This window comes from Papaver somniferum, chromosome 4 (assembly GCF_003573695.1).
Source record: "Papaver somniferum cultivar HN1 chromosome 4, ASM357369v1, whole genome shotgun sequence".
NCBI classification, from domain to species: Eukaryota; Viridiplantae; Streptophyta; class Magnoliopsida; order Ranunculales; family Papaveraceae; genus Papaver; species Papaver somniferum.
This window is the reverse complement of record NC_039361.1, coordinates 83,246,037-83,266,661: the sequence shown is the minus strand read 5'-3', so window position 1 is coordinate 83,266,661 and position 20,625 is coordinate 83,246,037. Positions and strand designations below refer to the sequence as shown.

Below are 20,625 nucleotides of genomic sequence, written 5' to 3'. Positions count from 1 at the left end.
GTTTATATGGAAACATAGAGTTCAGTAGTATTTGAAAAAATAAAGCCCGATCTAACTAGCTAGCCTTATTGAACAAATTAAGAAGTTTATGCAATCTATCCCAATAAAGGACATATTTCCAATTAAACATCACCAAAAGGAAAAAAACAATCAAACCTTCGTTGACTTCTTTTTGATCGGATTGGATATTTTTCATAGACACGTGTTTCAAGAAATAAGACTTATTAATAGGTTACGTTTTCGCACTCTATTCAATTGATCAGTTAGAATTTATACACATTTCAGCGGATTCAGATTGAGCTTTTTCTACTTTAATCTTCAGTTGATCATTGTTAATCTCGATTTGGTGGGGTATATTCAGCTACTGTCAACGCCTCCTCACACACTGCGAGGTTTGAATGGTTGTATTCGTTATTGCCCGCAAGTCTGTGACCATTTGTTTAGGCTAACCCCTATGGTTTTATAATCTAGCTGTTAGATTGGCCATCCACGTCAGTTAGGGCAATCTCCTAAGTCCTATGGTATTGCTAATCTAGCATCTAGATTAGCATTCCACGTCATCTGGGACCGCTGTCCAACGCTGTTTGGTTCAATGTTTTAAATTTCAGTCGTCAGATCAAATTTTGTGATTTTTGTAATCCATGTGATTTTTGTGAGCGCTGAATCATTCAACGCTTTAAATTTCATCCATCAGATCAAATTTTATGATTTTTGTGATCCGTGTGATTTTTGTGATCTTTGAACCATTCAGCGTCGGGACCACTTTTTGAGCGCTGAATCATTCAGCGTTTCAATCTCGCTGCCAGTTGAACTGAGAGCACTTACTAAGAGAGAGAAGTAGACAGAAATAGTGTTAATTTTTTTTCACACTTTTTTTCTTGATTTGCAACATTTTTTGGCCAATCTAACCCATAGGGTTAGCCTTATGGAACCTTTTGTTTTGTCGATGCATTTGGTAACTCATAGTCACAGCGGCGCATATCTAGTGGCGCAAGGCCGGTCTTCTTTGGAGCGTAAGGCTCCGCACTTGACTCATTCAAGATGTCCGAGCTAGAAAAACGTGCCGTATATAAAACTCGGGAAATCGTAACTTTCCAAAAAATAATAACCGTTTGGTGAAACATAATAATCAGCAATACACGTGTGCATCAATAAATGGTAGAAGACGTGGCATTGAGTTGACCGACGGTTTGGACATCACACATCCTATTAAAGCTTTTTCCAAAGACAGAGAAAGGAGGAAACCTTTATGGTCTTCTTCTTCTTCTACCTTTGTTTCTCATCTCAAACCGCTCACTTAATCTCCCTGCAGATCTTGAGCAGACGCTTTCAACTCTCTCTATTCCTATGGTTTTCATGATCTTCATGTAGAATCTTTAGTTTCTCTTTATCAAATCAATTGGGAAATAAGCTTCTCCATGTAGATCTAGAACAAACATTTAGGCTTCTTCTTTGGAAATTAAAAGGGGGTTTCTTTTTTTTTTTTTTCCTTATCAAATCAATCGAGAAATACCCAATCTTATGCTTTAGCTCTGAATTGAAGATGGGTTATTTCTTTTTTCATTTTGATTTTTGATTTCAATCAGGCTTTTCTTTGTAACCATCCATTTTCTTATTTATTTTGTTCATCTAGATTTATACACGTATTATTGAACTGATAAGATCGTAATTGGATCTTTTTTTTCAATTCTTCTAACTCTCTTCTAATAGGTAAGTGCAGGGAACTCCATTAATGGAGGATCTTTTTGAACTGAATACAACAATGCCGTAGGCTAACACTCCGAGCAACACACGTGTCTGATATGAATTGGGGCCTGCACTGCGAATTGCATATACTCCGAAATCAGGCAGTACTGTTGGATCTTCAGTAGTCCGTTGATTGAAAAGCCACCACGTGTTATTGAACCGCCGCCATTGTCCATCTAGAAACCATCTAGAGAGTTCCATTTCCTTATGTTATAAATATCTCTCAAGACATTTGGGGCGAAATCATTTTGCTGCTCCGAAAAGGTAATCCTCCATTAATGGAGTTCTTGAGTTTTTTTAATTTTTCTTTTTTTTCTCTTTCTTCTCTTTCTGCTTCAGCAATTGCTATCTGAATTCAATTCTCGTTTTGCTAATCTTTCTACTCTATCTCAACATCCGATTTACTTCATCAATTATAATCGGTATTTGTTTTGTAATTTGTAGATCTTTGATTTGAAAGATCGGAAAAATGAAGAAAGCTTCTGCCAGGAACCCTAGATATCAAATCAAAAGCTCTGCAAACAGTAAGGTAATATAAGACTAGAAAATTGGTTTATGTTGATTTCAGTTGTGATTGTTAAATTATATAATCCTATTCAATTCTGTAATACTGATTCTTGAATCCTGTATTGTGGATTTTTCCTTTTATTGAAGCATGTTCACTGGTTTTTACTGATGGAAAACATGCATACCTGTGCATCTTTGCCAAGACTGTTAAAAGGTCTCTGAATGATTCTTGTAATTGGAAGTATTTTTCTCCAAGACAAGTTTGATTGGTCATTAGTCTTTCATTTTAAACTCTACTTGTTTCAACGAATTTTTAGTTTGTATTCTGTCAAATACTTGTAAAGTTTGTGTGAATCTTGAAATTCGTAGCACCGCCATTGTCCATCTAGAAACCATCTAGAGAGTTCCGTTTCCTTCTGTTATAAATATCTCTCAAGACGTTTGGGGCGAAATCATTTTGCTGCTCCGAAAAGGTAATCCTCCATTAATGGAGTTCTTGAGTTTTTTTAAGAGAGCTGCTATATGTTGATTTCAATGTAAAAGATTGTTAAATTATTGTTAGGTTTAATTCGTTGGTTGCATAACCAATATAGATTGGTTTCAGTTATGTAATAATAGGTTTTAAATTATGATTCAATTTTGTAATAATGATTCTTGAAGTATATTTTTCCGTTTGTTTAAAATGTTATTCGTCATGTTATTTAGCATGTATTTCTTTTAAGGTTCTTACATCAATCCTGATTGTACATATGGATTTAGCAGCAATGCTGAATAAGTATCAATAATGACAATCAATAACGGTCTGAGTTTCTTTTACTTGTATGTTATGTTTTGTTACACCTGTTACCAACTATTCCTTTTATAACAGAAGGAAATAAGACTAGATTAATGCATGATTGGATTTCCAATGTTTTCTTGCTTTTTAGTGTGCTCAGATTGAATTGGTAATTCAGTGACTTCTATCACATTTCAAGTTTGAGTTACCAACTATTCCTTCTACAGTTGTCAATCCTCATCTCTCTGAAAATTGGATTGAAGCCCTGTGTAATATTAATATAGTCTTCTTTTGTTTCTTCCGTTTGATATGACTGAAGTTACCTATTAGGTCAATTGTCCGCCACTTGAGTGCAAGTCTTGCATATTACTTTTCATATTTGATTAATTCTGTGGATGTCGAACAAGCATCCCAAGAGTTGCTCACTTCTCAGGATTTATTTTAATCTATACTCTAAGAATGGAAATGGAGATATCTGATTGCTTGGTTTGTGCTATTAACTTGATTTGTGCATTCCCAAGAGTTTACTGTTGACTGATGTTCATTAGTGTCTACTGTTGTATTTTATTGTGTTTATAAAGCAGTCTCGAGGAGGCAAAGGCAAAACTCATCATGAACTATATTCCTCTGAGGATGATGTGTCAGACTATGAGAAAGAGTCGAACCAGGTAAGTATATTCGAATTTTATGAACTTTATGCATATATTAAGATAGTATTGGTAAACATTATAGCTCTGTAGTTGAAATGTATAACTATTTCTTTGACTTTCTTAGACTTGTTTAATCTCATACGTACGTAAAATGCAGCATCGAAGAGTTTCTGGCCGTGACACCAGGAATAAGGGAACAAGTGTGAAGAAAATTGAACGAAGCTCTTCTTATGACACTAAAGGGAAGGGCAAAACTCATCATGAACTATATTCCTCCGAGGATGATGTGTCTGACTATGAGAAAGAGTTGAACCTGGTAAATATATTCGAACTTTATGAACTTTATGTATATATTAAGATAGTATTGGGTATACAGTATAGTAGTTCTGTGGTTGAAATGTATAATTATTTCTTTGATTTTAACTTTCTTAGACTTGTTTAATCTCATACGTACGTAAAAATGCAGCCTGGAAGAGTTTCTGGCCGTGACACCAGGAACAAGGGAACAAGTGTGAAGAAAATTGAACGAAGCTATTCTTCTGAAGTCGGCAAATCTGCCAAAGAGTATCAAGGAAAGGTATGTAACAGTTGTGCATTTTCTTTTTATCTCTCTCTGACAGCTTTTTCTTTTTATCCTGTAATTTTAGTGTGGTCTTCTTTTGTTTCTTTAATTAGATATGACTGCAGTTACCTTTAGGTCAATTGTGTCTCAAAATTATTCAAGTCTTGCATATTATACATGTTCCTACTTGGTTGATGCTGTGGATGTGGGTATTTAGACATCCGATTACTTGCTTTGTGCTATTAGCTTGATTTGTTTATTCATAAGAGTTTATTGTTGATTATGATGTTTGTTTTTATGCAGCCTAGAAGAGTTTCTGGCCGTGACACCAGGAACAAGGGAACAAGTGTGAAGAAAATTGAACGAAGCTATTCTTTTGAAGTCGGCAAATCTGCCAAAGAGCATCAAGGAAAGGTATGTAACAGTTGTGCATTTTCTTTTTATCTCTCTCTGACAGCTTTTTCTTTTTATCCTGTAATTTTAGTGTGGTCTTCTTTTGTTTCTTTAATTAGATATGACTGCAGTTACCTTTAGGTCAATTGTCTCTCAAAATTATTGAAGTCTTGCATATTATACATGTTCGTACTTGGTTGATGCTGTGGATGTGGGTATTTAGACATCTGATTACTTGCTTTGTGCTATTAGCTTGATTTGTTTACTCATAAGAGTTTATTGTTGATTATGATGTTTGTTTTTATGAACTTTATTATTTGTGCTTACACATCAGCTTGAAGGAGGCAAGGCGAAAACTCATCAACCACTGTGGCCCTCCAAAGACTCTTCCTCTGAAGATTCTGTGTCAGATTTTGAGAAGGAGTCGCAACATGTAATTTTTTCTTTACTTTATGGATATTATAATATAAATAGTTTTGATTATATAAATTTATAATACAATTTGTATAAGTATTATATAACCATTAAGTTTTTAAGATTGTTTTGATCTCATAGGTACTCAAAATTCAACCTCAAAGAGTTTATAACACCAGAAGCAAGGTTCAAATCCTGAAAAAACCTGTTCGAAAAATTTGCCCTGCTCAAGAAAGAAGGGTAGGATACATGGATGGTGATCGGAAGGTATATGATTTTTTTTCATGCATTTTCTATTTGTTATGCTTATTTTTTTGACAATGAATTTGTAGTTATATGCTAGTTACGTCAACTAGATTACCATCCTCACAACTTCAGCCAGTCACACTAACAAGGCCTCCACGATTACTTAAACTGTAGCTGCAACCTTTAGTTTTGCTCTTTCACAAGTTGTCACAATACTTTAAGCCTTGAAAAATGTATTCGGCTCAATATGTTGGTATTGAGCTTCAAGTTCTAAAGTTATTTATCTACATTCCAGCTATCGTATAGCCATTAGGTATATCAGCAATATATTGTTAATAGTGCAATCATTAGGTATATCCGCAATATTTCATTGTATTGGTATTGAAACTGGATCACAAATTGTCTTTGGAAAATTCACTTTGAGCAATATTTTTGGATAAAACTAGAACGAACTCCTCTCAGACTTTGTGACTGTGATGCAGTAGTCTAGAATTAGCCACCAGTACCTGTTACCATTTTGTTTTCTGCATAGCTGAACTTTTGAAACACCGACATGATTGCTGTTACCATGTCTCCTGCGGTTTATTTTAGAATACTAATTCTGAGCGAGTGTAAGTTGGTTATTTGTATTGCTCAGTTCCGATAAACATGTATACAAACCATTTGTCTTGTTTGATGTGTAAGCTGGCAAAATGATTGATGTCAATTTGTTTTTAAGCGGTGAATTACAATCTGTTGAAGTTTAGCTTTAGGATTATGTGTAATTGTTCAAGGATTTTGGTCTTTTATGCAATCCTGTTGTGATGTCTTTTTTGTTATATGTGCAGGAAACTGGATGCTCTTTGAGGGATGCTTTATCCGAAAGTCTGGAGAGTTTCTATAGTGACCTATATGGAAGTATCAATGGTGATGTTCGTTACAAGGAAGTTAAGTCTGATTTGTATGGAACTCTTCGAGCTCTTACATTCGAATTGGTGAATAACATGCTCTATAAGATGGATGGAGTTCAGCCGTTGCAGTGGGAAGAAACTCATTTGAGTGGGAGGAAGCTCAGCAGGAGTTGTGGGATTGACTGTTGTGATGTTAGAGGATGTCTCTTTTTGTTTCATTGTATTGTTTGTGAAACTGATATAATACTTGTAATGGATGTCCCTTTCACGGACTCACCGAGGGAAACCCAAGTGGTTTTTTTTTTTTTGGGAATTTTTTAGTTTTTTTTTTCCAACTTATGAATCTGTGCTACATTACATTTTCTCCAGGCTTTTCTTCCATGTGCTGGTTCTAGCCCCTCTGGTTGATATAATGGAGTAATGGATCTAGTCTCTTTTGGTATTATCAATTTGCAGCCTTTTTTCTCTCTTCTTTTGCTTCTGTTGGGTTTGCTTGTGATGTTGTATATTTCCTAGTCCCTTCTCTGTTTTTTTATTTTCTATTTGGCTTTGCTTTGCTTCGTAAGCTTAGACTTTTCCGCTATGAAAATGCATTAGATGGACGGTCGCTTTTTTGTGGTCGCTCAAATTGCTAACTCAATCGGGGAGTAACGGTTAGCCTAACCCAAGCGGTCATTATCCCAATTGACAATGGGCCAATGGCATTGCGCACAACTAAGCCTAGTAACTAGTCCAAGTGTACAGTAAGTAGGGGTGTGCAACAGACGGATACGGGTTAGGGGTCACCTGCGTCCAAAATTGTGGATTTGGAAAATCCAAACGTGACCGGTCCAATCATCCACGGGTTTGACATCCACATATCAACGGATGATAGGGACCGGATACGGATTATCCATAGATTTAGTCAAAAAAAAAAGAAAGAAAAGGTAAAACAAAATGTAATTCTACAAAATACCCTAACCTAGTCAGGTAATCAATCATCCAGGGGGTTAGTCGTGGGGGAGTTTGAGGGAGTCTCTCCAAATCTCCGTTAGTCGTGGGGGAGTTTAGAGGAGTCTCCTAAACTCTCTAGAAAACACCTGTTAGTCGCTGGGGAGTTTAAAAAAAGCTCTTGAACTCCCTGTTAGTCATAAAACCCTACAATACTAGGGAGTTGGTTGCTTTGGGGAGTTCGAAGGAGTTTTTAGTGTATTTTGGTCTCACAACAAATCTCTCAAAAGAGTAGAGATTTGGGAAGGAGTTTGGTGTGTAGAAAACCATAGGAGAAAGAAGAGGAAACGTTTTTTTCCAGGTATGTTTTTTTTCTTCTTTGATCTCCATGATTGTTTATAATAGTTTGATTTGTGTACTATTTTGATTTTTTTTCATATCTTTGATCTCCATGATTGTTTATTTTGATTGTGTGTATAGTTTTTTTTTTGTGGGTACTCTCTCTCTGTCAAAACCCTAATTTGTGGTTCAAAAGATCTTGGTAAGAAATTGTATGATTTGATTATAATGATATCTTTAAATTCCACCGTTGGAATATGATGAAATTTGAGTATGTCGTAGTTTACCTTGTTATAGAAGGACAGTAAAATTTTCACGCGGATCAGGTCACGTTTGCTACTGCAAAGCTTGCACAATATATGACTATGGTCTGCTGAGTTTAAATCCCGAATAGGGGACTGATTCCTATTTATCTCATTCTCCGCTTATCGGACAAAGCTGAAATTTTAGTATGATGTTTGTATATATGAAGGTTTCCTACTGTAGAAATTTCATGAAGTTCTGATCAATTTAGGTACACCAAAGTGTGAGAAATCCAGAACTGAATTTTGTATGCACGTATTGAAAGTAGTCGGGTTCTGAGTAATGTATCTTTTTAATGAACCGTTGGAATGCTAAGATTTTTGAGTGTGTTGTGGAATATTGAGTTGTAAGTGTACCGTAAAAATTTCAAGAGGATCAGGTAAGTATTAGTACTGCAAAGATTGGACAATCTGAAACTGTGTTTCGGTGAAACAGAATTCCTTTACAGCTATCTTCATAATTTGTTATGTCATCATGCATTAATTGGCTTGCTACTTTGCATGGGTGTCATTGAGAATCACTATCACTTGTTAAGTCCTCTTATTTAGACACATACTTCTCTTCTATTCTATATGCCAAAGTTCAATACAGTGGCGTACTTCATTCCGTATTGGCGTATTTTAGCCAATTCATACGGTGCTTTTGTTGCAAGGAGTTGCTAAGGGATTTTCTTTGATTAAAAATTTGGATAAGTAGCGCTGCGCGTTAGTACTGTGTAATCTAGTATCACATTTTTTTTTATCATGTTTACATTAGACTGTTTGGTGTTATTACTATCCTTGCTTTGTTAAGTTCTAGTATTAGTCTAAGTGCTAATGTAGCTAACATGTCACACCATAGAATGGAAAAATCCAGCCAACCTGCTGAAAACAACAAGAAGAAAAAGAATGTTAGGAAGAATAAGAATACGGAACCGGAAACGGAAGTGACTACGAATTACAAACAATGGACAACTCGAGAGACTGAGAAATTATTGGAACTGTTGGTAGAAGCTACACTTGAGAAGAAGAAAGACACTAGTGGATGTTCGTGAACAAAGGGAGTTAGAATTGTATGGAGACCGTTAAATTGAAGGGAAAAAAAATTATCTCGTTGCACAAAATAACATACTATTGATACAGAGATATGATCATTTTCATTTATTTTTTTCTTTTGATTAAAGATCAATGTTATTTGCAAATAAGGGTTTATTGTTTCTTAAAAGAGAATGAGTTAGGAGTGAACTCTCTCAAACTCCCCCAAACTCCCTCTAATAAACTCTCTCAAACTCCCTACACTCCCCCAAACTCCCTGAACTCAAAAACACAAAACTCTCTCAAACTCTCTCAAAATTCCTGAGATTTAAAATACACTCAACTCCTCCGAAATCACTCGAGGACTAACCCCCTGATCGTCTCGCTCTACGTTCAAGATTGATTTGAGTGAGGAACAACAATGGTATGTAGCTCCATCTCTTGATTTCTACAATCCGGAGCTCACGAATACTAATGTTAGTATCCATTCTCTAAATTTTCAGTTATTTATCGCTATAGTAATCCAGTTTTCTTCCATTTTTTTATGATAAAATCGATACCAAATAACTCATTGAGTAGTGGTATAATTTGAACCAGTTAGGCTACAAGAATTTGTTCACGACAATTGCGATTTAGTGCAATTGGTAATATCTAATGTTGGCCACGAGATCTGTGTTGATGTTGATGTTGATGCTAGGGTCAAATTTGTTCACGACAAGTGCCATCTCAGATTATTCAGTGATCAGTTGTATTAAATTGTTACAAGATATATTCACATTAATACAGGATATAACTAATTTGGAAACCATAGATATACGTAGTCGACGCGGGTTGTCAACGACATTGAGCTTAGAGCGTAGTCGACAAAAAATGATCCTTTGGTGTGGCCTCCGTAAAGATATCAGCAACTTGACCGTTAGACGAAACAAAACGAACAACAAGTTGACCACTTTGAACTCTCTCACGAACAAAATGATAGTCAATTTCTATGTGTTTTGTGCGACCATGAAACACTGAATTCATTGTAAGATAGGTAGCTCCCAAGTTATCACACCACAGAGTGGGAGGAAATTGAACATAAGCCTTTAGTTCCCGAAGAAGAGATTCAATCCACATTAATTCAGCAGTCGCAATGGCCAAACATTGATACTCGGATTCAGTACTGGACCTAGAGACTGTAGGTTTCTTACGAGAACTCCAAGAAATAAGATTAGAACCAAGATAAACACAATATCCACTCGTAGAACGACGATCAAGATGGTCACCCGCCCAATCAGCATCAGTATAAGCCGAAAAACTAAGTTGCAAATTGTTTGCCGGACGAAGAAGAATACCAAAGGTAGAAGTATGGTGCAAATAGCGAAGTATACGCTTAACAAGAGCCAAATGAGCTTCTGTAGGTTTATGCATAAATTGACATACCTTATTAATAACAAAGGCAATGTCTGGTCTTGTCATAGAGAGATATTGAAGACCACCAACTAGACTCCTGTACAAAGTGGCATCTGACAGTAAAGGACTGCCAACTGGGTGAATATCAGTAGATGTACTAAAAGGAGTGGTAACCGGTTTCGCTCCCTGCATGTTAGCACGAACAAGAAGATCTTCGACATAGCGACGTTGTGAAAGAAACAACCCACCAGAAGCTTGCGTGACCTTTATGCAAAGAAAATATGAAAGAGAGCCAAGATCCTTGAGAGCAAACTCACTGTGAAGAGTACTCATAAGTGATTCTATACATGCCGTAGAAGATCCCGTCAAAATTATATCGTCCACATAAACCAAAAGAAATGTAATGTCCTCAGCTGATCGTCGAATGAATAAAGAACTATCAGAAATAGAGTTAACAAATCCAAGTTTCGGAAGAAAGGAGCTAAGACGAGTATACCAAGCACGAGGATCCTGTTTAAGGCCATAATTTACAGTCATAGTCAGGAAACTGTGGATCTACGTAACCAGGGGGTTGCTTCATGTAGACTTTTTCAGTGAGAAAAACATTTCGAACATCAAGTTGATGAATAAGCCAGTGGTAAGACAAGGCTAACGTCAATATAACACGAATAGTGCATGGTTTAATAATCAGACTAAAAGTCTCACCGTGATCAATACCTTCTTGTTGATTGAATCCCTTGGTAACCATACGAGCTTTGCGACGCTCAATGGTGTCATCAGGTCCTCTCTTACCACGATAAACCTATTTACAACCAATAATATTTTTATTAGGAGGAGGTGGAACTTTAGACCAAGTCCCATTTTTCAAAAGCGCATCAATCTCCATATCCATAGGAGGTCGCCATTTGGGATCTTTTTATTCTCAGGTTCAAACAAATCATCAGTAAGCTTTGCATATTTAGAAGCCATAAGAACCTTCTTTTTGAAGATGCCATCCTTTCCACGTGTAATCATGGGATGATCATTATGAACTGATGACTGCGAAGTGGTATGAGCTGGCTGTTCGTTAGAAAGAGCTGTTGCAAGTGGTGTCAAAGAATGAGGAAACTCAACGTCCGGAACTTGTACTGCAGACGGGAAGGGAGGAGCTTGGTAATCATCAAAATCCACACGTGGTGATGTAGACTGCACTGTAGCGGGACCCTGTAATAGTTCTGAACTGTCAGGCTCTGACAATGTTTCCCGGGATAGAAATTCAACAAGGATTTCCGTATGTTGTGTTGTTCGATCAGCAACAATCTGGTGGGTCCGTCTGTTTTCATGTGTAGTCCATAACGCAGTTCTGGCAGGAGGAAGTGTAGCGGTCTGCTGTGGAGTACCGTTGGCAACAGTAAGTGTGGGTATAACAGGAAACCAGAGCAGGTGGATCGGGTGAGCCTGGTACAAAGAATGGATCTGGTATGTTGACAGTGCAGACTGGATTCTGTTGAACAGGACTATGTAGTGCAGGTGGAGTTCTCAGTCCGAACATATTAGTGTTGTTTGAACTTCCAGATACTGTAGAGTTTAAATGAGACAAGACAGTGGGAAATATATTGGAAGAAGAAGGTGACGAAAATACCTGTAAGGGTGACGGGGAAGGGGGCAGCGCATCAGGGACAGTAGCAGCAAACGGGACCTTTTCTTAGACAAATATAACATCACGAGACCAATAAACTCGACCAGTGGGTAAATGAAGACATTTATATCCTTTGCGATCGTCACTATAGCCAAAAAAAACACAAGGAGAGGAACGCGAATCCAATTTTGTGCGACCATAGGGTCGAAGATGAGGAAAACAAAGACAACCAAAGGTGCCTAATGACAAATAATCAGGCACACGATTAAACAACAACTCATAGGGGGATTTTGAACCAGTTGGAGCGGAAGATAATCTATTCATAAGAAATGTGGCGGTAAAGAAAGCATCATACCAAAAAGACAAAGGAATGGATGCTAAAGACATTAAAGTAAGACCACTTTCGACAACATGAAGATGTCTACGTTCTACTAAACCATTTTGTGCGGAAGTGTGGGGGCAAGAGAAACGATGAAGAATGCCATTTGATTGTAGAACTTTAGTGAACTTTCGATATTCACCTCCATTATCAGACTGAAACACCTTAATTTTAATGCTAAAGATATTTTCAACATGGTTAGAGAATGTAATTTGCAACGCATCAGATTTAGCATACATAGGGAAAATCCATGTGTATGGACTAAAAGCATCGACATATAAAATGTAATAACGATAACCTTCATTAAAAAAAATAACAATATGTAATACTCTTTATCTAATAATAATATGTAATTGGTACTCATAAAAATAATCATTTCAATAAAATTAAAAAAATGATAACAATAAATTGATAATAATAAAAGAAACTAAAAGTAACAAAATTATCAGAAAAAATACGTTGATATCTAATTAATAAGATTTCTCTTTTCTACATTTTTCCCGAATCCAGTGCCCGAATATCCGAAATGCTACATCAATATCATAGCTGTAGCCTTGCTAACTAAGCCCATGATCATTAAACATTTGGGCGAAATTACTTATGTTCCTATTAATATTTCTATTTCGGTGGAATACTTAGGAATTTATTTTGGAAAAATCTATCAGTAGATTTCACCTAATTTTAAAGCCCTTTGAAATAAAACACATTTTGGTTGTCAAATAAAATGTTAGTTGTCATTGCTGGAGAATTGAGTTAATTTGAAGAAACCTATTATAGGGGCTCCAACTATTTGGTTTTGAGGGCTTCTGTGGATTCAACTATCCTAATTATAGATGAAGGGTGGCCTAATTTATTATCAAAAATACAAAAGTACCCTTTAATAACCAAAATAATAACCAAACCTAAATATAATTAATCGCGTTAGAGCATAACTTAGTTGAACTAACCAAGTAGGTCAAGTTTGGTAGTCATATTTTAGTATCAAAACTGACCCAGAGTCACTTGATTACATATTAGAGAACTTCGTTTAGATTAGACTAGAAAGTTTAGGAATGCTGAGACATACAAATATTACTCCGAAGACCTGAAGAATGTGAAGAAGTAACGACTACAACGACGACATCATCCTTCCACTTGAAGTTACTAATATTGGCTTGAACTTGTTTCAATTCCCAATTTATCTTTCAAGTCGTGCTATATTGAAAACATAACATGCGAAGATGTACATATTGTATGTAGTGTATATACTAGTCTAGTATAGAGACATGATCATAATAGATGATCATAGTATTAAGGAATTAGAACATGAAGTGTAACGTTTATCTTCTGAACTTCGTATTATAATGTAATCTTGTATTATATTGTTATGATTATGTGTAATGGGTTATGGTGAAGATTTCATCCTAGGAAACAATTTCTTTACATTTGTTTAACGGAAGTACGTTCGTGAACTTGTTTCATGAATCGAAATGGAAATTAACATATATTGGTCTAAAACAGTTTCGTGGATTCATGTTGTGACCTATCACAAGTTATATTTGTGACGGGTCCTGGTGATTGGTATGATCTATCACAAGTTATTACTCTAACGGGTCCTAACCTATCACAAGTTATCACTGTAACGGATCCTGGTGATTGGTATGACCTATCACAAGTGATCAATGTGATTGGTCCATATGAAGGAGTGTAAAACTGTTTTGCATATAACTTCTTCGTCCGAACTTGGAATGACCTCATTCTTTTTGCACTGGTTTCGTAATTAATTTCATAAAAGATTGAGGTAATTCCAATACGTGATTTTCTGTTGAATATTTATGGTGTATTGCAAATTGGATTTATGAGATGTCTGATTTCGATTTTTCAACCTTAATGTTTGATCTCATATTGTGATACACTTATGATTCGAGTGCCTTTTTGTTTTAGAGGGATTGAGTTACATACCATGTTGGTAGGATTTAACAAATGGTCTTAAGGTGTTCCAATTGAAACTCATATGTGAAAAGTCACAATATGTTGAATCAATTTATGTTTACCTAAGTTGTGTTTAGCGTAGCATATATGTTTCGGGTTTTCAACTTTTGCTATTGACACATATTAGTGAGAACTGTTTCAACCTTTATAAGGAAAAGTATGATTCTATTCGTTTTGTCCATACCTATAGAGAAGCTAATTTTGCTGCTGAAGGCATTAGTTATGATAAAGGACCTTATCTCTTAAGGGCTTTAGAATATCCCAATGCTTCTTATTTCAGATTTAAGTAGTTTGTAAGTTTTTGGGGTCTTTGGACCTATTTTCTTGTAAACTCTTTGTACATTTTTTCTATCTATTAATACAATTTAGACTTACCAAAAAGAAAACACCAGGGGAGAGTTCTTATTTGAACTTACGCTTAATGATATATATTTATGGGGAGAAGAGGCTACGAAACTTGAGGTAGTGATTTTATTTGTTGGTTAATCGTTTTTCATGTTTAAGAAAAGCTTGTGTTTATTGCATATATTTTGCTTTTTCTTAACAAAATTTCGGTACAATTGATATGTTCCGTTATTGTGTATGGATTGTTTATATGTGATTCAATTATTTCGGGTTAAGAAAAACGGTGTCATTTGACTTTCACTACACCATTTTCTTGGATTAGTAGCTTCTCTTTCGTAACTGCTCGTTCGAAACCTCTTATGAGCAGTTACGAATTCGTAACAGAAAAATGCTGTTACAAATGGGTTGTAACATCCAGCGGCTGTTACAAATCTTGTTAGATTTCGTAACTATCCTATAGCTAGTCCGAATTGCAACTGGATATGGTTCCGCGCGTGCCGTCTGTGTGCGTGGGTGGTCACAGCTTCTTAATATTTACATCCAAGAAATGTATAACTGGGGATATTTGATCCCTTGGTAACAGTCGCACGAGCTTATCAGGAGAAGGTCACTTGGTCATATACTCATACACATGACTCGAACCACTTCATCTCTTTCAACTTAAACCACTTCTCTCTTTCCATTTTCCTCATCTCTACAGAAGCGAAGTAAAGTTTGGGTTTCAGTTTGAGGGTTTGAAGGTTTCGATGTAAAGCTGAAGATGTAAGTGTTTAAAGCTTTAGATTTGTGAGTCTCTGAGTTTAAATCTGTTCTTTTCTCATCACTTTCCATTTCTCTCATCTCTGCAGAAGAAAATTTAGGGTTTCAGGATGCAAGTGAAGTTTGGGTTTCAGTTTGAAGGTTTGACGGTTTAGATCTGAAGCTGAAGATGTAAGTGTTTAAAGCTTTCATATTGTGTTTCGATTTGAGTTTCAATATGTTCTTTTCGATTAGGGTTTCATTATGGGTTTCATTATGGGTTTCAATTTTATTTAAGATTTTGGTTTAGGGTTTCGATTTTATCTGAGATTTTCGATTAGGATTTTGATTTATATATGATTTTCAATTAGGGTGTCGTTCATCTGATTGTGAGAACTCTCTCTTATGCAGCTATGCTCTAACCAAATATAATCTCTCGACAGGAATTCTATATCAAATCAATTCCTACAATCAGAATCTTAAAGTATGTTGGGTTTGTAATCAATTTTCAGTTTTGTTACTCTATCTTTCAGTTTGTGTTTTTCTCTTCATCTTTTATCGTTGTGCATGTGTTACATAAACCCTGCTTTCTTTTGGATGCAGCACAGGTGGAACATCGTTGCAAAATTTGATTGAGACCTCAAGCGAAGAATTTGCAAGGTATACAAACAAATTTTGATTGCCGGCCGAGAAATCTTGCTTCTCTTGAGAAAACTTAAAACGTATAACATTTGGTTTCAATTTGATTACCACCCTGTCACCATTTGTGAATCTCACTTTCGAATTACATGTATGCATAATTGTTCCAGGGTGGTTTATCTGAGCAAAACGATGTTTACAAGCTTTGAATACAAAAAACAAGTAAGAGAACATCTCTTTATTAAGTTAAACCAAGCAGGTTATATGAATATGTATATGATAAACTTACATTTGTTTTCCACAGTTTCATATTTTGTGATACTTTATTGATCAATTTTCCTGCTACTACATCGTTTTAAACAACTACAACCTCACAAATGTACTTCAGGTGCTTTTAAGTGCCATACATATATGTACATATATTCCATGTTTTAATTGCAGTTAAGGATTGGAAGATAAAATTGTCAATGTTAATCTGTTTAACACGTAGGGGAGTTCAAACTGTCCAATTCGGGCATGGTTGGAGTGGATAGATTCAATGCCATACTTCCTCCAATCCAAGTGAATGATGTAATATAGTATTTATTATCATACTGGCTTGTGTACTTATTCTTAAAAAATTATTAAACATCTTTTAATGACACGTGAAGGCTTGCTCAGATTTTTTATTTTTAATTCAATAAGATACAAGGGTATCTATATGGCGGTAATCCTTTTCTGGATTAAAGTATTACGTAGATGTTAGGCTCAAAAGGTTTTGAAGGGTTCAGGATCTCTTGTGTTAAGTTTCAGATAAGACAGGGTTATGATCTATTTTGTTTTTCTACGAGTAAAAGAAATATTGGCATTAAATTCCCATAGTAAAAATCCCAATTCACATACTCATAGCTGCTTGAGTGACTCGCAATAACTTTTATCTTTTTGGCTCATTACTTAACAGTGTGCACGAGACAGTAATAACTTGTGGGAAATTGATTGATTAGTGTTGTTCATATCCTAAATCAGGAGCAATTACAATAACCAACTGAGAAAACAGAAGCTCGGAGAGGGACTGATGAGAAGGTAAAAGAGGGTAAAGAACAGGTGATCAGAGCCAATGCATACTTGAGTTTTGCACCACCAGATAGCAACTCCACTTGGTAAAAGAGGTAAACTTGAGGATAAAAGATCTAGAGCGGTTGCCGGGGGATGCGACAAAGGATGCAAATTTACCGATAAGGTATACCTCAATTAAATAGTTAAATTCTCCTTTCCCTTTGAAAACTAAGTGCAGAACATTGAAGTTAAGCTGACTAGTTGTGGGGAAAAGGTGATAGCATGAATAAAATACAGTGTAGTGCTTTGCAGAGGATGAAATTAATAGAAGCTACTCTGGGTAAAGCCAGGCGTGTTTACCACGATTGCTCTTCCATGGCAACCAAGATATGAGCTATGACGTACAATACTGAAGAACAAATTCGGGATCAAAAGAATCAAGCTATATATCTTGTTGAGCTTGCTTCCAGTACTACATCGAAAGGTCTTCGTTTCCTTTCCATGAGGCTCACTGATAGTTATTTCTCATTGCATCCTGAAAAGCGGGAGTTCCTAAACCAACACAAATTAAATGACCCCGACCTCTATCACTTTTGTTGTCTTTTCCGACAACATTCTTTCAAGTGCAGTGGTTGTTAATTCTGCCATCTTTTCTTCTCCGGTAAGATTATTGATCCTTTAATATGTTGTCCTTTTTGTTGGTTATAACTAGCACTCTCTTCCCATCCCTCTCACAGGGCTGCACATAGTAGTAAAAAAGTTTAGAATATTGCAGTGAGGTTTTTACTTCTCTTTCTTCATGAGTAGAATATCGACCCACTTCCTTGTACTCTAATTATGCACATCTAGAAGCACCAAGTAGCAAGAAAGTGTCTCCCTGCTCGTATGGCCGCGAACATTTTCAAGGAAATTCTTAGCAAACTAATGTCAGATTGTATGGCCGTGGACAAGAGAATGTTAGTTACAATTTTTTTTAGGTAATCAATACATTTTATTGTATCGCGTATTCGATATATGTGTCCTGCAAGTTTGAAGTTTGCAATTTCATGATAATGAACATCAGGGAACAACAGTTAGACTGTGGTATTAGGATTGGGGTCTTTGCTGGTCTTAGTAGAAATATTTTTTTATTTTGAATTACTTACTCAAAATAATCAATTATTTGACATGGCATGCTGAATCTGAACATGTTTCCTTAAGTACTTATCGTCGTCACTTGAAGGTTTGATGAAGGATCTGTGGGATGGATGGAATGTGATGATGTTTGATACTGCTTCATTCTTGGAAGAGATGTCTCTTGCAAGAGCAATGGGCATTGAAGTTACTGCATAGCTTCTGCGGTATTGGATTCCACCAGCTTCACTAATTCTGCTTCAAATGTGAAGGCAACTACTGATTATGTGAGTCCCCTTTCTGTTGGTTTATTATTGTCTCATATACCCTAGCAATAAAACTTAGGAATCATGCAATAGAATAAAACTTAGGGATTGTCTTTTAAGTTCTGAACCAATTCGAATGTAGAAAGAACAAAAGTTATTGTTGATTAAGGTAGTCATTGTTGAATATGTGATTGAATCTATGAGATGGATGGAATGAAAGATTTGCAGGTTATTTTGAATTCCGGTGTATTTCCGGCTGAATGTGTGCTGAGGGAATATTTGACTGGCAGTAATTTTTTTTTGATGTCACTAAAAAATTCATAACGGTTGCAAACTGTTTCAACCTATCCTGTAGTAACAACTTTAAGCTGTTTCAAAATGATACGTAGAACGGGTGAGCTCTGTTACGACGTCATTGTTACAAACTTTTGTAACAGGGTTAAGATGTTACGAAATTCCACTTAGTAACAGCCGGCATCTATTACAACAACTGTGACAATCCAAAATTCGTAACAGCTACAGCCGTTACAAAGTTTGTCACGCCATGTTTTGACAACCCTGTTTTGTAACTTGTAAAATTTGTTTCTAATCGGTCAAAATGGTGTAGTGTTTTGTGTTGGTATCTTATTTATTGTTTGATATCAAATGTTTTTGCTTAACGAAATTCGGTGCAATTTGGATGTTGTAATGTTATATTTGTTTCAATTGCTTCCGGTTAAGAAAAATAATCGCAACTCAATTTATTTTGGTTTGTATCTATTGTTTTTTCTTAACAAAAGTTCGGGATCATTTGTTTAGTCTGAATGGATTTCGGATAAGAGAAACTATGTTAATTCTGTTCTTAGTTAGACTTCAAATTGGAGGATTCGGTTATTCAAGTCTAATTGAAAGCCTTGACAAGAAAAATTAGTTAATTAACCTAGTATTTGTCTGGTTTAGATGGAAAGGTCTACATTTTTGTCTGAATAATTAGAGCTTGATGAGAAAAATAAAGTTAATTATGATCTTTATTTTGGTATTATCGAAATAAGCGATTGTACATATATACACAATCGGTTTAACAATAGAATTAAGTTTTTTAGTCAATTTGTTGGACTATAAGGGAAAATTTCTTCGGAAATTGTTTCCTTGATAACATATTGAAACCAAATTGCTTTTATAGTTTCGTATTTAATACTGGTTATCAAAAATGGTATGTGAAACCTTCATGCTTTACTCTTATAAGTTGTACAAGTCTTATAGATTTGAAAGATCCTTTCGTTTTGTCCTTATTTTCTCGAACCTTTGTAATCTTTGTGACAAAAGGGAGAGAAATATGGAGTAAACAAGTGATTTGAAATCACTAAAGAAAGGAAAATTGCTCCTTAAGCGTTATACCTAAGGAAAGAGTAATGCACTGACTAAGGGGGAGAAACATATTATATTGTTATATATCATTTCATGGTATAAAAGGGGAATGACAAAGATGTTCGGATTGAATATTTACCTGGCTTACCTTTAGGGAGAGTAAAAGCTTTTGTCATTAAAATGTCAACAACGAAAACTATTTATTGAATACATGCAGGTTATTGTGTAGTTGAAACTTGGAATCAAGCATACTGTATTTATCCATATGTAATAAGAGTTTTTTCCACTAAAATTGACAAATGGGGAGATTATTAGAGCATAGCTCGGTTGAACTCACCAAGCGTTGGTATGTCAACTTTGGTTGTCATATTTTAGTATCAAAACTCATCTAGAGTCGCTTGATTATTTACTAGAGTCAACTTCGTTTAGGTTAGACTAGAAAGTTTAGGAATGTTGAGACGTACAAATATTATTCCGAAGACCCGAAGAATGTGAAGAAGTAACCACTACAACGATGACATCATCCTTCCACTTGAAGTTACTAATATTGGCTTGAACTTGTTTCGATTCCCAATTTATCTTTCAAGTCGTGCTATATTGAAAACATAACATGCGAAGATGTATGTATTGTATATACTACTCTAGTATATATAGATACATGATCATAATAGATGATCATAGTGTTAAGGAATTAAAATACAAAGTATAACATTTATTTTTTGAACTTCATATTATATGTCATCAACATAATCTTGTATATATTTTAATGATTATATGCATGGGTTATGGCGAAGATTTCATCCAAAGAAACAATGTTTTACATTTGTTTGAAAGAAGTACGTTCGTGAACTTGTTTCATGAATCGAAAGGGATGATTATATGTATTGGTCTGGCTATTCATTGTATATTCATTGGATGACCAATATATGACTTATAGTTTGGTGTAACCAGTCCTAAGTAATCACCATGAGATGGTATGATCAGTCCTTGTAATTGGTGTGACCGATTCTTGTA

The 20,625-nt window shown here is 35.5% G+C and overlaps 1 protein-coding gene and 1 long non-coding RNA gene across 7 annotated transcripts; both read left to right on the top strand.

Annotated features, from left to right (window-relative positions):
- Positions 1–1,257: 1,257 nt before the first annotated feature.
- On the top strand, positions 1,258–6,651 carry LOC113276049. Of its 2 annotated transcripts, none has more exons than XM_026525639.1 (9): positions 1,258–2,010; positions 2,191–2,275; positions 3,613–3,696; positions 3,836–3,994; positions 4,145–4,255; positions 4,544–4,654; positions 4,968–5,066; positions 5,189–5,314; positions 6,121–6,651. In XM_026525639.1, the coding sequence occupies exons 2-9, from the start codon at positions 2,216–2,218 to the stop codon at positions 6,502–6,504; spliced, it is 1,134 nt and encodes a 377-aa protein (XP_026381424.1). In that variant the 5' UTR covers positions 1,258–2,010; positions 2,191–2,215; the 3' UTR covers positions 6,505–6,651. The 2 variants fall into 2 exon arrangements, with proteins under 2 accessions (XP_026381424.1, XP_026381423.1); XM_026525638.1 differs by having other exon boundaries at positions 3,610–3,696.
- An 8,428-nt stretch (positions 6,652–15,079) lies between these two features.
- LOC113274044 lies at positions 15,080–18,787 on the top strand. 5 transcript variants are annotated; one of them, XR_003322731.1, is made up of 8 exons: positions 15,080–15,235; positions 15,322–15,403; positions 15,623–15,695; positions 15,815–15,871; positions 16,021–16,072; positions 16,856–17,069; positions 17,188–17,546; positions 18,108–18,784. It is a non-coding gene; the product is annotated as an uncharacterized LOC113274044 (long non-coding RNA). The 5 variants fall into 5 exon arrangements; XR_003322730.1 differs by having other exon boundaries at positions 17,198–17,546; positions 18,108–18,782; XR_003322732.1 differs by having other exon boundaries at positions 16,791–17,546; positions 18,108–18,787.
- Positions 18,788–20,625: the final 1,838 nt, after the last annotated feature.